The sequence below is a fragment of the Chlamydotis macqueenii genome, chromosome 3 (assembly GCF_036417535.1).
Source record: "Chlamydotis macqueenii isolate bChlMac1 chromosome 3, bChlMac1.mat, whole genome shotgun sequence".
NCBI classification, from domain to species: domain Eukaryota; kingdom Metazoa; phylum Chordata; class Aves; order Otidiformes; family Otididae; genus Chlamydotis; species Chlamydotis macqueenii.
Genome location: NC_141558.1, coordinates 55444562 through 55462669, shown reverse-complemented (window position 1 = coordinate 55462669; position 18108 = coordinate 55444562). Strand labels below are relative to the sequence as shown.

Genomic DNA, 18108 nt, shown 5'->3' with positions numbered 1-18108 from the left:
GTGCAAAGCTTTGTGTGGCTTATGCTTCCAAGTGTCCCTTGTGTTCTAACACTGACTTAGGTAGTTTTTGGCTTCTTTCTTTTTTTTTTTTTTTTTTTTTTTTTTTTTGCTAGCCATTTGCCTTTGTCTGCTGGTCTGGCACTCTTGATAGTAATTGCCACTCGCTGTTTGGATCGGTGATCTCGTTGGACCTCAGGCTGCTACTCAAAGCATAATAAAGAATAAATCAAATTGGTAATGTAGACTGTGATATTAAATATTTTGAGGCTGTCCTCCTTGATGATAACACTAAAATTACTTAATAAAAATTTTGCTTTGTGTTTCTCAGTTGGTATACATATTCATTTAGCAAGAAGGAGGTCCTACTACTGTAAAGAGTTTCCAGTCCTTGTTTTTTTTTCTGCTTATGTTTTTAATATTGATTCCTGGGAGAGAAAGAAAGACCTTACCTTTTCCCATAGCTGAGCTCTCTACAAATGTCATGCTATATTTTGCACTGGTCTGAATCACATTACTTATTACTACTGTATTTTCACAACTGTGATATGTATTTTGATTTTTTACCAAATTCCTTTAAAATTACTGTTCTATAAAAGACTGCCTTTGGATAACCTTTTATTTTGTCTGCATTGCAGTTTGTTCCTGGGAATATGGTATATTTTATTATGTTATATATGGTATATATGGTATATTTTATTATGTTTTCACAGAATCATAGAAATGCAATTGAAAGGGAGATTGAAGATTGTGTACCCCAACTGCTCTGCTCCAAATGGGTTCAAGCAGAGAGCATTACTCAGGACTGTGTCCAGTCTGGTTTAGAATATCCCAGAGCTGTCAATGCTGTAGCATCTCTGGGCAACCTGTTGTGATGTTTCACCACCATCACAGTATGTTAAAATGGAATTTCCTGTGTTTCAATTCGTGCCCACTGCCTCTTGTCCTTTCACTGGGTACCACTGAGAAAAATGTGGATCTGTCTTCTTCAAACCCTCCTGTCAGGTATTTCTAGACATTGACAAGATCTCCCCTGAGCCTTCTCTTCTTCAGGCTGAGCTGTCTCAGCTCTCTCAGTTTATTTCCCTATGTCAGATGGCACAAGCCGTTAATCATCTTCAGGACCTTTGGTTGGACCTGCCCCAGCATGTTCATGTCATTCTTTTACTGGAGAGCCCAGAACTGGACTGAGCACTCCAGGTATGACCTCATCAGTACTGATAGAGGGGAAGGGTCACCTCCCTCACATGACCTTCTGATAGTGCTTTTCCTTACACAGCCCAGGATGCTATTGGCCTTCCAGGGCATGTTGCTGTTTCATGTTCGAACTGTTGTCCACAGGGACCCCTATGTCCTTGTCTGCAAAGCTGCTTTCTGTCCCCAGCCTGTACTGTTGCATGGGGTTATTCCTTCTCAGGTACGAGTCCTTGCGTCAAAGCTTATCTTCCAATTTTCAGCAGTATTTAGGTTGGGAATTCTGTCTTCTGCTTTAAAAACAAAGTTTTAAATATATCTCAAAAAGATATGCTTTGATTTTACTGTACTATATCTGTCAAGGTTTTACACCTTGTCATAAGCATACACTCCTTATAGATAGGATATTGAGCTGGGTCTGATCCAATTCTTATGCTCCAAAGACAATTAAAAACAAGCAAAAAGAAAAACTCCAGAGTTGTATTCAAGCATGTGCACAAATATACAGACTATAAAATGTGATTTTCTTAGTTTCAAACTTTAGTCTATAAATTTATAGACAGAAGGTGAAGCAATGGAATATTACCTTGTTGTGGTAATGACAACATTTTAAAATTGATTTTTCCATGTAGATGAAAATTTCATTTGAGTGCCTCAGCAGAGGCTGCTTATGTTAGATCTTGGGGTTTGTTTTTTTTTTTTTGTCATTTATCCTACCACTATCCCTTCTATCTAATTTTATTTGCTTATGTGTTATTTTATTTCTTTGCTCTACCTTGTGTACCAGAGGAGATGTTGCAAGCATTCTCAGCCATCAGTCTTCTCCTAAGTGGTTTTTGCATACTGGAAACAGATTCTTTGCCATTTAAAGTCATCATACTTAACAGAAGAAATAGTCCATCTTCATAATGATTTCAGTGCTCTTTTTATGGATTTTTCTTCTATATGATAATTTTTAAAAAATATAGTTGAACTGTCATTTCTTCTTCTGCGATTTAGAAAAGTACTGAGAGCAAATCAAATGTCAGGAAATAGTTAATGTAAAATAAAACTTGAAGAGGGCTGAAAATGAACAGATTAAGTTATTAAAAAAGCAACAGAAAAAGACTTAATATCATCTTGACTCTTTAGTCCTTAGCCACAATTGTGTGAATTTGCAGGTGTTAAAGTATCCAGAGAATGGCTTGTGAATTTTTGCTATTGTCGGTAGAAGTATGTTGGGAATTACGTGGAATAAAATAAGTATTGACTAACAGACTACAAACTACAAATTTTATATAATATGTGTTCTCTAGTTCATATCAAGTCTTACGTGAATGCAAAATATAATGCTAATAAGACTTAATTTATATTGTGTTTTATGACAGTGATAAAACAGAAAATAAAAATAGCAACAAGAATGTTTAGTCATATTATTTTCCATGAACAGGAAGCCTCCAATGAAATTATTCTGTAACTGTGTTACAGTTTAAAACGAAAAAAGTAATATCATTTGAATTGCCTTACATCAGATTTACATGAAATATATTGGAGTACTTTCCCTATTAATTTGCCCTGAGGTTATCCAAGAGAATGGTAGATAATGTGCTGTTTTGTGCTCTGGTGATTATTAACTTCATTTACCATTGTTTTGTGTTACTTTGGGGAAAAAAAAAAAAAAAAACTCAGCGGATTTGTTGTTAAATCTGTTATTACTTTTGAATTGTATTAAACTTGATTATACAGAAGTGCTTAAAAGCCTGTTTTCTAAAGGAACGCTATATTTTTATCTCCCTCCCTTCCCCCTTCTATGGACAATCTGTTTCTGAGTTGCCTTACCAACCTAGTGTTGTATAATTTCTTCACGTTTCACATAGAATATCTTGTGAAGTGCGCGTCACCCTTGCTATTCTGTGATATGAACTCAAAAGCACCCTGAGCTGATCACTGAATATTTTCTCTGGTTGTTCAGTACATGTGAAAAATGTGTTGGGAACCATTCTCTGTTTGCTCAAGGCTGTGCCACTTGAGTGGCTAAAAAGGATATAAAAGAGTGTTCCTGACCCAGTTCTGTCTGAGTATTTTTCAGATACTTCAAGTTATTTGGTTTTTTTTTTATTTTTCCTTTCTTTTTATTTTGAGATGTCATAAACATGTTTGCCTTTGTTTTACTCTCCATTACTGGGTTCCTGACTGATGTGCTATCATTTCAATGTGTCCTTCTGCAGGTTGTTAAATGTGCTGTGCTGTGACCTCAATACTCTTTTACTCTTGGAGACTCAGTATAAAGTGTCACAAGTTTTACTGACTGCTCAGGAGGAAAATGTCACAGAAACTTCAGAAGGACCAGGGTAAGAAGTGACTGATGTATAAAACTTTTCCCCTGAGAACAAATACATGAATACTGTAGTGGCCTTAAACATACAAATACCCTCACTCAAGTTGACTTCTAATGTGCATAAGTTTGCTTACATGCAGGTTTGTCATCAATCTTAAATTATGAAAAGATACAACAGTCTTGTTCTTTCTCCCACTTTCACCTCAAAAATATAAGAAATAAAAAAGCAAATATTTTTCTCATTTTTATTTGTAAATAAATTTATTTATTTTATTTATTTTATTTGTAAATAAATTTATTTATTTACTTCTTAAAAAATGCAAAAATTATGAGTGTAAATATGTCTTTTTGTATTCATTTAATATTATTTTTTATGCTATGTATATAATATAAAATTAGGGTATTGTTTTCATGTTTATGAATTCAAGGCAACGTCAGTACTTTGTGGGGTTTTTTTTTGTTTTGTTTCTTTTTATTTACTTCAACGATTCTCCGACTCCTGTGACTTTCCATGGCAGACTTCTAAATAAATTTGCACAATGCACCCTTTCAAAAGGAAAAGTGTATTTTTGGGACAGAGTGAACAGTTGTTTAGTGACAGACACTTTGTCCTTTCTCTCAGCATGCTGAATTTTAAGAACTTTCCTCTTATTGTTTGCTATGTGGTACCAGTACGGAGTTTAAATCAAACAGTATGGGTGAAATCTCAGCAGATATAGATTATTATTATTATCTACCATTTGAGGATGAAGCTTACTATTTCCTTACTAGGGAAAAAGATGCAAGAAAATGTGCATAAAAACTGGTCTTTTTATTCCTTTTAAAAAAATTTTGTACCTTAGGCTACACAGTGACTTAAGACAGCAAGTTGGCTGTGTGTTAAGTTATGAATAACTCTGCTTATTTGTGACAGCAGAAATTTGCTAGTAAGCCAAAAAGGAGCAAGTTTTGATGGTCCATTAACTGTCTCTGCCGTAATTACTGAACATGTGGTCGTAACAAAGCTTGCAAAGTTTTCTACTCTTTTGTAGATGCTCAGATGCTTCCAATCAGCAGTAGGTGGGGAAGTACTAAGTTAGATTAATGCCTGCAGACATCTCAAAATACTTCTTGTTTCTGTTTATTTCTTTATGCCTATGTGTTTTGGAGGTTGTGTTTTAACTCCAGTACTCTCTCAAGGTATTCTTGCTCATTAAAGTTTTCTGACTTAAACAGACGTAAATCAAAGTGGTTCTGATTTTTGGAGTTTCTTATTTTGTGTTTGTTTTTTTTTCCTAGTGATTTTATAATTGATGGTCTATCAGTGGAGAGAAACCATATTCTTGTTAGGATGAATCTGATTGGAGGACCACACGAAAGGATTTTGCCTTTGAGAGTACTAGATAAGGTTAGAATCTATACTTTAACCATTTCTCTTTCCATAACTCCTGCCTTCATGAATTGAACATTTTTGCTGATAATTCAGCATGTGGAAAATTATTTAACATTAAGAAATGCCAGTCCTCCTTTAGCTTTATAAAGGGCTAAAATTTTTAAGAGGCAATACGATGAAAAAATACATTGTTGTCCCTGCCTAGGAATTGGCATGTGCCTAGGACATACCATGTTTAGATGAAATGTTTATATTGCTCTATTTTAATGTTACTTTTCCTACTATAAAAGTTAGTGCAATTTGTCCTTTTTTTTACTTGTATATTTCTGCATTTTCTTTATTAGCTTTCCATTCATTATATCTTCCTTTTATTTTATATTTTTTTCCATGCTTCGGTTTTCATCTGCGCTGTCTAATACCTGGAGCCTTCATCAATGTTCTAACAATACAGTGTTTGTTAAGCAGCTCCTTTAAATGTTCTGCTTCTCACTGGCTGTCAGTCTCATAAAGATGAAAGGTGAATTACTGTCAGCACAGCAAAGACAGCAAGATCAATGTATAAAATTGGATATACAGCTTTGTGGGATTTTTTATTTTTATAAAGACTGCTGTTTCCTTTTTGGTTGAAAAAAAAGAACTGTAAAATCAAAACTGTTAGTGGTATATACTGGAAAAAGTTCTGGCTCAAATGCTTTTTGGATTTTGTATCCTTTAAGCTTTAGTTATTGGATATTTCATTGCAAATTGTAGTATCAAGCATAATCTTGGTGCATAGGCAATAATTCTGAAAACTTTACCTGTGTGTTAATCGGGCAAATGCTATTAATTCTTCTAAATTAATTTCTTTCTGGTCATGTTTCTAGGGCAGCAATCCATATCCTTGGCCAATGTTTTCATCATTCCCTTTGCCAAAGTGCTATCTTGCAGAAATTCCTAGGAAAGCTGAATTCAAACAAGGTACATACAAAGCATGCAAGCAGTGTAGATGTAAAACAAGTATATCTGTCAGTTTTTTAATTTTTTTTTCCTTTGTCTCTGCCCCCCACCTCCCCATCGCCTAGATTATAATCTCATAAGTATTTAAGGATTTTTTATTGTTGGCTGCATTCGTAGCTAAATAAGTTGATTTTGCTTGTCTGGCTTTGTGCAACTGTCAATCTGCAAAGCTCTGTTTAGTAATCTAATTCTTATGCCAACTTCAAGATTAACCTTTTGGCTCATCTCAGGTGGGTGACTCATGAGATATATTTATGTCATCTCTCTAGGAACTGAAGCAAGACAGTATGGTTAAGCTACAAATTTTTTGTACACTGTTTCCGTGATTCAGATCCCTCTGTTTACAAAGCTTGGTGATGTGTGAAATAGACAGCATTTAGGATAGTTGACTTCCACATTGAACATCAATTTGGAATGTGGGCAGACTGAGGAATCCTTTGAAGAACTACCTAGGCAAAGCAGTTTAATTCATACAGAGAAATGGTTTTAAGGTTTTAATTTGCATAGACAATGCAAAAGAATCTGATGAATGGTTTATAGTAAATAAATAATTCTTTGTATTTGTTCATGTTTACTGTATCCTTGAGATGTACTTATTAGAAATTTAGAAATTATTTGTGAACTTCCGTAGCAGATACAGACTTTCAAAAGTGATAGAAATTCTGCATTAACTGTAGAATACCAAATAGTCTGTTTATAAATATCTAGGAGGAAAAAAAAAAAAAGGGTGATTCCCTTCTCTGACCAGAGAAAAGGCCATGTAGTTATAAAACAAGGGAATTTTCTGCATCTTGACTTTAGTAATACTGTTGCAGGCTTCCCAAGGCAATTTTCTTAAGACAACAATCAAATCACTGCAAAGTGGGTTCCTAGTTGTTTTAAGTATGTCTTCAAGGAGGCAGGTATTATTGCTCTTGGGTTGGAAAAGCATATTTTACTGTATCCCACAGAAACTTTCTGTTCTCTTGTTCAGAGCAATTCTGTTGCTCATCATTAACAACTGTGATAAATGGAATGGAGATTGTAGTTGTTACTTTCGTGGATGACAACTAGCTAGCAAAGCTTGGATAAAACTTTTTGACTAACAGTAAATTTGCTGAAATGAAGTATCAAAGGTTTGCCAATGTGTTTGATGAAGTATTGAAATATTTTTATTTGAAATGGCATTTTTGATGTTAAAGGTAACAGAAGTAAAACACCATGTAACTGACATGTGAACAAAACATTGGGTTTCTTAGTCAAGCAAAATATTTTGTGTTTACTGTTCTTAAAAAAGGAAAACAAAACATTCAAAGTGTTCTATTTCAGTTTTGATTAAAAAAAAAAAAAAAAAAAGAATTGTTCCACCAAACTGTGAATAGCTGATTCGCTGGACTGAAGCTTTCAGGATGTGGAAGTTATTTTGAGAGAAAATATCAGAATAAATAGATAAAATGAAAAGAATGAAGCTCATAAATTGCTATTTCAAGTGCTTGGAAAAAATGAAATCAAGAGCATGCGTAGAAAATGGGGAATATCTGAACTGTATTCTTCAGCACTACAATATGGCAGTGATAGGCGTGCTCTTTCACAAGAGAGGTTAAAAATATGATTATGAGAAAGATCTGAGTTACATTTATACCAGACAGAAGATGATCTTTGTCAATTGAAGGTCGTGAGTCCTTGAGTGGACTTCCTCTAGCACAGGTACTGCAGTTTAAGGAAAAACAGATACGTTTGAGGGATCCTAGAGCAAAGCTGCAGATTGTGACTTTAAAATGCGATATGCAAGTATAGATCGAAATAACTAGAACTGGCTGATTCTGGAAAAAAAAAAGTTGTGCAAGTCTCTTAGTATGTTAAAAGCAGTTATAAGGAGGGCAGATTGATTGTTTTCTATGTCCCTCTGCAGAAAAAGTAATAGTTGGCTTATTTGGCAATAAAGATTTGTTACAAGTAAGTAAAAAAAATAAATTAGTAGGATATATTTAGAAGTTGTGAAATTATTATTGGAGGTTTTAAGAACATCTTATGTTTTGAATAGTCAGAATTCATTTTGTGTGTTACTTACGCAACTTGCTTGGAGGTTTTAAAAACAGTTTAAACAAATACTTGTTAAATTTTAATTATACTTCAGTGCAAGGAGATGGGCAGGGTTCACACAGACTTCTGAATGGCAAGATTTCTGCAGCTGTGCAAAGTGTTACTGCTTTGTTCTATCCGTCACCAAGGACTGAAGACCAGCACAATGTTTCTGCAGTTCCCTGAAGCTGCCTGTGTTCAGATTTCATGCTGTAGTGTTTCATTGTGTAACCTGTGCAGTATCATTCCTGTCCTATTATGTGAATAATTAAGACTACTAGATTTTTAGCACTGTTAAAGAATGTACAGTTTCTTTGTCTGAAAATGCTGTAACTGTAGGTTTTATTCTGTCTGTCCTGACCTCTTATTTACATCCTCTCTTATTACCCAGCTGACACGGACACCTTTTCTTTCTGCTTTAAAAATTGGTCCTGTGTCCATCACATAATTGTGATGTCAGCTGTAAAAAGATAACCTCAGTTAATTTAAAACAAAAAATAATCTGTAAAATGGGTGTTGGAGATGGCTGGGGGAGGAGGACATAAACAAGGGTTACAGGTGTGCACTCAGGTATGATGTTTTTGTCTCTGAATATGTTTCCCTTTAGATGGAGTTGAAGGACAGATGGAATAACAGAACCTTTGTTTCCCAGGGTTATCTCTCACCTAATGGAAGTTGCCTTTCTGAAGTGCAAGCTGAAATTACTCATTGAATATTTTGGAAGTAGTGAGGTCGTTGCTCACTGAAAAGATTATGTAGTACTGAGGTCAGGGAACAGGAAGCTTCGTTTCCACAGCCCTAGATCTCGTGTAGCCTGTGAATGTATCTAGTCTAATGGAAACCATAGATAAAACTTAAACTTAACTTAGCATATGAGGAGTGGTCACTGAAAAGGACTTATTCACACTGAGTTTTATATGAAGAAAACCCAAGAAAATGTTGGTTTTTGCTGCAGCACTGGCACCTTTTTGGTTGTTCAGTCTGGGGGAGAAACTGGGGAGGACTGATTAGCTGTAAGAAAAAGCAGAGACATACTAACTCTGCAGAGTGTCTGGAACATGTGTTTCCCAGCACCAAGGGCTAATGGCTGCATCTGAAAGAACTTTTTTAAACACTGTTGCTATTCTTCTGGGCTGATGTGTGCTCACAAACACTGGCATCAGGATATTTCACCTCACTGAATCAAAAATGAAGCAATCATAATTTATGCTGGTAAAATTAGGAACTACGTAGGAGTAGTTGAGCAATTCCTCCATTTCATGATGACACTTTGAACGGGTAGACTCACTCAAAAAGCATATTTGTATTTGAGGAAAGTCTGTAGTGCATCAGACTTTTAAAATATCTACACTGGTTTTGCAGGTGTTAGGTATTTGCCTGTATGGTATATGTGTCTGTAGGAAAGAATATATGGAAAAATAAACTTGCTGGGTTGTATATTAATATGTATTAATTATTTCAGCCAGTATTTAGAGTTGGAAAACTATTGGATAGCAGTATATTAATGGTTCACTTCTGTCAAAGATAATTTATAGTAAAGCTTCAAATTATTTATGTGGATCATTATTTACATGTGGGAATTAATTACGCCATTTCCACCTGTTTACACTGCAGCAAGATACCCTGTTGCTTTCCTTCTGTCTTAATTGTTCAATTGTTGTTTCAGTAAGATAATTAGAGGAAGAATTCATAAGTGATTTTCAAAGAGTGATATAGTCCTTTGTTATTCAGGATGCAGCTATTAAAAATAGGTTCTTTTTTTTTTTACTTAACTGCACTGTGTGTTATTAAAACTTTTTAGAGCTGTATTAAACTGTGATATTCACTCTTCTATTTGCGCAGAAGATCTATTTTCCTTTCCTTCTCCTCGCTCTGCAGTTGTGACCGTTGGTGATGAGTGTAACTGAAGGATAGTGTATGTAATTCTCCTGCAATGATGCATTCACTGCTTAGCATTTCCATATACATAAGCACCCCATCATTCATTAATCGTATTCTCTTCCTGACTCCTATAGACCAGAATTGCTACCAAAAATCTTCTGTGATAATGTTCTTAAAGTCTGAGTTCTGCCTTTGGTTTATGCTCTTAACTTGAATAGGAACGTGCTGCCATGTTTCTGTTTTGTTTTGTTTTTTAAATCAGAATTATTTCCAGCCATGGGTTTATTATGAATTTTCCTAGGTCTTACCTGTGTTAGACACAACAGCTAGCTGAAAAATAATTTGAAAAATTATAAAGCAGTATCTTTGGGAGTGAGATCAGTTTAAACTTGCAGAAAGTTATGGTGTGGTGGTCAGATTTCATATATGCAGGTAACTGCAGGTTATTTATAGTGCAGTTCCACAGCTTTGTAAACTAGTACGTGTGGTTATTTTTTTTTTTTTTTACAAGACTACACAAAGCAATCAGTATTAGCACAAAGGAAGGAACAGGATGGCAAAATATAACTGCATATGAGGAAGAAGGCAGCACTATAGCAGATTAGTTAGATTAACATAAGCTTCTCTTCAGTCAACCCCATAGAGTATGATTTCTTCTTATGACTGAGCATATTTAAAAGCTCACTATCATCAAGAGGAAGGTCTTTCTCTCTTTTCTTTCTGTTGCTGTTTTTTTTTTTTTCTTTTTTTTTTTCCTTCTTCCTTTGTTCCCTCACCTTCTATTATTCACTTCCTTCAACAGTTCTGGCATTTATTCCTGAAAAATATAATTCAAGTCATTAATCTGGGCTAACTAGTGAGCCCATTTAGTGATATGCCAGAAGAGATAAGAAAAAAGAACAAGACTTCTCTCTTTTGGCATTGGCATGTGTTTAGAACATCTTTGGTGACAGTGTGAAAGCCCACCCTCAGTAACAAACAATATGCATAGCCTGGGACTGTGTGGTAGCTGGAGTTCCAGTTACATCGTAATACTGTTGGGCAAATTATAGTTGCCTACTAACTTATGGAAGTGAGCTGCCGTTTATTTGGTACCATGAGTTTCTTGGAAGCAATTTTAATTAAAAAAAAAAAACAACTCCAAGGTTCTCTATTTTTTATACTGTGATGACTTGCTGGAGGAAGTGGTAGTCTATGTTTAATGACAAGCTGTTAAGAGAAGCAGGTGGTTTAGCTGGAAGAAAATAAGATGCTGTGAGTTGCTACAATATGACACCAGTTCCAGTATGTAAAGGATGTATTAAATACATGGTTATGCTTTAGTATCTTGGTTACATGCATCTTAAGCTTGTTTTTCTGTCATTTGAGTTTGAACATCTCTGGGCAATTTCTGAGGATCCTAAGTCTTAAAATCGTAGAATCATTGATAAGACAAGAAGAAATGGCCTCAAGTTGTGGAAGGGGAGCTTTAGATTGGATACTAGGAAAAAATTATTTACTGAAAAAGTGGTCAGGCACTGGAACAGGCTGCCAAAGGAGGTGTTGGAGTCACCATCCCTGGAGATGTTCAAAGAATGTGTAGAAGTGGCACTTCAGGACATGGTTTATTGTACATCGTGATGTTAGGTTGATGGTTGGACTTGATGATCTTGGAGGTCTTTTCCAACCTTAAAGATTCTATTCTATGATTCTATGATAGTTTGGGTTGGAAGGGACCTTTAAGGGTCATTTAGTCCAAGCACCCTGCAAGGAGCAGGGACATCATCAACCAGATCAGGCTGCTCAGAGCCCTGTTCAGCCTGGCCTTGAATGTTTCCAGGGATGGGGCATCTACCACGTTTCTGGACAACCTGTTCCAATGCTTGGAAATGCCCCGACCCATATGCAAGACCTTGCACTTGGCCTTGTTGAACTTGATGAGCTTTGCATGGGCCCACCTCTCCAGCTTGTCAAGCTCCCTCTGGATGGCATCCTTGCCCTCCAGTGTGTTGACGGCACCACACAGCTTGGTGTTGTCTGCGAACTTGCTGAGAGCGTACTCTATCCCACTGTCCATGTCACCAACAAAGATGTTAACAGGACCACTCCCAATACCGACCCCTGTGGAACACCACTCATCACCAATCTCCACTTGAACATCGAGCTGTTGATTGCAACTCTGAGTGTGACCATCCAGCCAATTCCTTATCCACCGAGTGGTCTGTCCATCAAATCCATGTCTATCCAGTTTAGAGACCAGGATGTCGTGTGCGACAGTGTCAAATGCTTTGCACAAGTTCACATAGAATACATCAGTTCCTGGTCCCTTATCCACCAGTGCTGTAACACCATCGTAGAAGGCTGTCCGATTGGTGAGGCACGATTTGCCCATAGTGAAGTCATGTTGGCTGTCACCATTCACCTCCTTATTTTCCATGCGCTTTAACATAGTTTCCAGGAGGATCTGCTCCATGATCTTGCCAGGCACAGAGGTGCGACTGACTGTCGCACTTGTTTCCCTTTTGAAAAATGGGGGTTATGTTGTGTCTTTTATCCTCCTTGACTGGGGGGAAGAAAACCCACTGATTATATAAAAGCAAGTTCTTGTTTTCAGTAGATTGCTTGCTTGTCACTATTCTGATGACAGAACATGTATCTGTGTTACTTATATTTGGTATATAGCTTAAGTTTCTTTTTTATTAAGTACTACCTTCCCAGAGGAACCATAAGGCCAATAAAGTAGTCCATGGTCTTTGGCAAAATTTCAGAAAAGACTGTAATACTGCAATCTTTATTTCCTTATCCTATTGTTGGAACATAAATTAACATTGTAAAAGGTTACATGTTTAAAAAGTACAATTTTGGATGTATTGACACTGCTAGATACTAGCATGTGTGTACTTCAGCGACCACAAAATAAAATTTGATTTTGTAAAACCTGCAGGATAGGAAGACTATTAGACAGACAAACTGTGCAAAGAAAATTAGGGGTCAAATCAAGAAGCCAGAAGGAGGCAGCAGAGATGGATGGGCCATGATCTAGAAATCCTACTTTCTTGAAATTCTTGTGGGATTTTTTTTGTAGTAGTTTTGTTTCCTTCAGAGGAATCAGAGTTTCACCCTTGTCTCTGTTTGGTAAGTTCATTGATTAAATCTCAGCTTGTAGTCTCTGATCATCGTCCGCCAAAGTGAATTACTACAATCCTTTAGGAAGTGAAATAACTATTTAACCTGTAGAGGAATGTTGCTTTGCAGTTATAAGATTTTCTTTAGTCGTCTTCTGTTACAGCAGAAAAGGGTGGAGAAAGAACTAGAAATCCTACTGATAATACTGTAAGAGCAAATCCTTTTTCACATTCATTTTTTATACTCATGTAAGCTGTTCTAAGCATCAGTGCATGTTATTTGGAAAGATAGTAACTGAGGACTTAGTTATTTGAGGATAACAAAGGAATTTCAGGTTAATTCAGAATAATTATTAATTATAATAATTTCATGACTATAATAAGCTTCTTTTGAAATACTATGTATAGTATAATAAGTTCCAATGACAGGGAGAAAATTTACTGATTATAAATCATTAAGGACTTCAGATCAGCTTAAAATAAATTATATGCAATATTGTAATTCTGTTGAAAATATTGTAATAATCTTAAAAGAATAAGGTAATTTGAAAATAGTATTTTGTTTGTGAGAACAATTAAATTTTATTGGAAAACTGAAAACTGAAATACTATAAAGAAGTAAAAGTAACAGCGGATACTCTAAATAGCCATAGACTGGCTCAAACAATTGTTGAATCTTTAATCAGAAGTTACCTTTCATGATAGAATTTGTTTTTATAGTGTCCAAAATGTAGAAATAGAACAAAGGAGAGCTTGCAAGGTGTGAAGAGTCTTCATCACCTCAGTGAATAGGTAGTAGTAATGTAGGCTTAATGGCAATGATGGGAACTGCATGGTCCCAGAGCAAAGGGATTCCACACGGCTGGAGTGAGTGCATGTACCTTATTACAGATACCACCTTTATTTTTCCCCTCAAGTCGACCAGAATATATTTCATAGCAGCATCAAGTATTCTGGGAACCAAGTTGCCTGAGGAGTGTTAGTCTAATTGATTGTTTCTGTTTTCTAGAGGTCAGTATTTTCTGTTAGAAAACTGAGTTTGATCAGTTTTATCTTACATAAATTTTCTTTATAAAATAACATGACATTTGAACTTGGAATTTGTTCTTACTTCAGAAAAATGGAAGTTGAATAGTCAGCCCTTCCCAGTATATTAGCATTTTTTAACAAATGTGCATATGGGAAAAAATTATTTCCTCTTTGATTTGCCAAAGCGTATGTATGCCTTATTTTAATTGCTACCTTATATATATTATTCAGTGTGTTATGTCGTAATGTGTGACGGTAGCTTGCTAATATTCAGTGTTCAGTGTCAATTCCAGGATAGACAGTTTTGACTGCAGATGTTTGACTTAAAGAAAAAACCCTTAAGGCTTTAAGTACCGACATCATATTGTTGAAAGCCAGTTTACTGTTTTCATGTATAATTACACATTATGGTTTTACATTTGTCACTATGGTTCTTCTGTTTTCAAACCTTTGTGAGACTCAGCTAGTTGTGAAATTTATTGTCGCAGCCTGTGATATTTTATTCTAGAAAATTGGTAAAGTATGTGTAATTTCCTCTAACTTAGAAGAAAATAGAGGAAAAAAAAAAAAAAACAAACAACTTTTAGCCAAGAAAGAAGAGAACATACTTGCTGTCCTTTTGTCATTGCATCACTGGTAATTTTAATTTTGAAGGCATTCCCTATTGTAAAGGGAGAATGTGTCTTTAGTAACAAGGTAAGAGTAACACTAAGGATCAATCTTTGAAATTCTTTCCATTTAAAAGGAATCTTTCATAAAGATCTTTTTGTAAACTATTCTGCAAATTTGTTTTGGAAGCAAGCTGAACATATAATGAAAAATGTTATGTGGTATGTTTGTGTCTCATATATATAGCAATTGTACCAAAAGACTGTGTTTTAATAGTGCTCAGGTAAAAAGTCAAGCATTTAAAAGTTAGAAAATGCCTGAATTATATTGTTGCAGCCTCTGACAGTGCCGACAAAGGGCCTGTATCCCTGGGCTGGAGTATATTGGGTGCACCTTGATTCTTCAGAAAACTCAATTTAAAATTCTGAGTTTTTCTAAATATTAATGCAAAACTTGCAAGGTGACATTTTGGTGACACCAGAAGTATACTTGTGTACACAAAAGTGTAACCTTTTGTCCCAATTTTAAGTCATTGTGCTAAAGTTGGGAAATGCTGAAGATTATCAGCAAAGCTATTGTAAGAATTCTCATAGCGTGGGCAGCCCAATGTATTTTCGCAAAATTTACTCAATAGGTATGCCTAGCAACCTGAAGGTGTACACATCTTCAGTCGTAGAAGCATCTGAAGGAAACCTGCTTACAGAATGAAGTGGAAATTTTCTATGGAGCACTGTTATGTTGCTGTCTTATCATGCCTCATTTCATGTTCTACAAAATAGTGCTGCCACCTCATGGTTTTATTATTAAATCAGCGCTATTTGTTGGAGGATCTTTTCCTGTCTTCTATTTAAGGTTCTCAGAGTTGTGAAGTGACGTGGAAATACCAAACTACTTTCCAATTCTTATCATTTCAGGACAGAGGAGTAATAACTTTAGGGGAGTTATAAAATGTGCCCCAGTAATGTCTTAAATGTTCAAAACCCAGGAGTAAGTAGAATGAATATTTCTGTTCTGTATAAAGCAGAATGTCATCAGCTTTAGGACTGCTTCTGAAGTTTAATTGTCATAGGATAAGGGATATTTATTTAGCCTTTTCTTCCTAAGGTATGAGGTCTGCCAAAAATACCAGGGAATGGTAAGGTGGCTCTTAGCTGTGTCTGACTTTCCTGTTCTTCGCTGAAATGGTTTCTAGTTTCTGAACGCATCTGCTTGTTTCTGTGTTTCTCTGTAACTAATACCTGCTTCTTACGTATATATTAAGTTTAAAAGAAAGCAAGAAAAAAAAAAAAAGGAGCCAAGATTATAATTACAGAACAACAGTCTTTTTTCATTTCTTCTAGATAAAGATCTTGACAAGCTCTTATCACTCTTAAAAAGTCCAGAGAAGCAAAGTGGGTGGACAGAAATTTGTAGAAAACAGTTCTGCAAAGTCATTAAAGCCAGACCAGATATCATCAGTGGAACAAGTGAGTATGACTTACTGAGTTTAACAAAGCAAGCAAACACAAGGTCACTATTAAGGCACCTGTTCCTTAAAGTTTAATTGAGGATTGTGTTATATATACAAGTAGTCAATAACTTTGTGTTGATTATGAATGCTATTTCAATGGGCTTTTCCTGAGAAAACAATGTTTATGTCTCATGTCCTATTTTTCTCCCTTTATGGCCATAAAAAGAGTGACATGACAGTGCAGACAGATGAAGCATCTTCTATATGAGATCAAAGTAACCCAGCATTTTTATTTTACATAAGAGATCTGAATTTTATGATAAATTATATAGCAATATAAAAGTTAAAGGGTTGTTTCTGAAGCTTAAGGAAGTAATTTATACAGGAACCGATTTAATATTAAAATAGTTAATAAGAAATTTGTCATTTGTATAATGTGGTTAAAGTCAACAATTATTAAATGTGTCTAAATTCTGAGCTTTCTGTTCTTATTTCTTGTTTGAAACAAGCTTAAGTCTATAGTCTTAAGTGATTGCAAATTAGTCAGAGCTTTCACCTTGTTTTTGGAAGAATGTATATGTAGACAGGGTACATCTGTATTTGTATATAATGCATATATGGACTTATAATATACATTATATTGTATATGTCCACAAATGCATATATTCAGACAGCTGTGTGAAATGGGTGGACAAATAGAGGTTCATAACCATTCAGGAACCACTGAATGTATTTTATAAGAGCTTCTGCTAGTATAAGAAAAAATAAATTAAAGAGTAGCAATTTAAAAAACCCTAGATTTTTCTAGCAAAATTGTATGTTTACTTTTCTTGCATGAGTCTGATCTAGTAGTTCAGTGAGGGATTTTTTTGATGTTGTATGTTGTGAAGCACAAACAATTTAGCCTTTGTAAAATCAATTTTATTTGAATGCAGCGTATTTTCTAGACTGACCTCTTCTTGGATTATATGAATTTTTTGTTTAAAATTGTTATTCTGTCTTCCTGCATCTAAACAGAATTAATTTTTGAAAAAAAACATATTTTTTACAAAAAAAAAAAAAACCCAGAACATATATTTAAAGTATGTGGCTTACAAAGAAAAAGAAAATTATTTCCTTTTGTGCTTTGTAGTTATCCATACATAGCCTCCACACCTGTGAAGTTTGTTTTCTGTGACTTAGTTGTAGGAATCAGAAGCTAGAATGAGGAATTAAAGAGAGATATTACGATTTGTTAACCCAAAGCGAAAAATTATACTTCTTTCTGTGTAACTGTTTCCAGCTCAGATGGAACTGGGAGTAAAAGTCAGCAAGAAAGTATCTGTGGCATTATTGTTAAGACTCACAGGGACTTCTGCAAGTGCTTTCACAAACCACACAAAAAATTCAACTATGAAAATAGAAACAGAATAGAATAATAAAACACTAAATAAATAAATAAAAGCACCGTACAAAAGGATAGTAATATTATAAACTCAGTGTAAGTAAGTATTGGTAATTTAAGGTGGGTGCAAAGCTGTTCAAATGTTGCATATCTGCTTGGAGATAATTCAGAAGCAGCAAAATATCTGCTAACTGTGTGGTTTGAGACAACATCATATTCACTGAAGCTATTTTATGAGCTGTGCTGCTATGTATTTTTTGCAGCGTGTGAAGCTCTCCCAGATTTTTGAGGGCTGAGATGCTTCAGTCCAGATCCCAAGAAATCAAAACTTTCTCTTTAGTTACAGATGGAGGAAACTCCAGGGTTTATAGAACAGAGATGCATACTTATGCTTCCTGTAGTGGGCCCTCTCTAAGAGAGACTAACATTAACAGAAGTTGAACCAGCATGTAATCAGCAAATACAACATTGGACTCAATTACTATAGTGTAGCACGTATTAGTTTTTAAAATATTTTGTGATCTGGAGTCAGGATTACCAGATGCTGAATCTATAGAACCTGCTTGAACTCCATAAGAAAATTATTGAGCAAACTGTGTAGTATCAATCTCTAATTTATTCTTCTGGTGTTGATTGCCATCATGTTGACTGGTCAGTGTTTTTGTGATAAATGCTCTGATATCACATTACTTTTGGGAATATCCATCTTCATCC

General features: G+C 35.2%; 1 protein-coding gene across 1 annotated transcript in view; it reads left to right on the top strand.

Moving 5' to 3' along the window:
* TBC1D32 (TBC1 domain family member 32) overlaps positions 1 to 18108 on the top strand; it is an 85243-nt gene that overhangs the window by 40854 nt on the left and 26281 nt on the right. Inside the window, exons 24-27 of the mRNA XM_086744331.1 lie at positions 3399 to 3521; positions 4787 to 4895; positions 5744 to 5837; positions 15901 to 16026. Coding sequence (XP_086600457.1) covers positions 3399 to 3521; positions 4787 to 4895; positions 5744 to 5837; positions 15901 to 16026 — 452 coding nt within the window. The remainder of the gene's footprint in view (positions 1 to 3398; positions 3522 to 4786; positions 4896 to 5743; positions 5838 to 15900; positions 16027 to 18108) is intronic.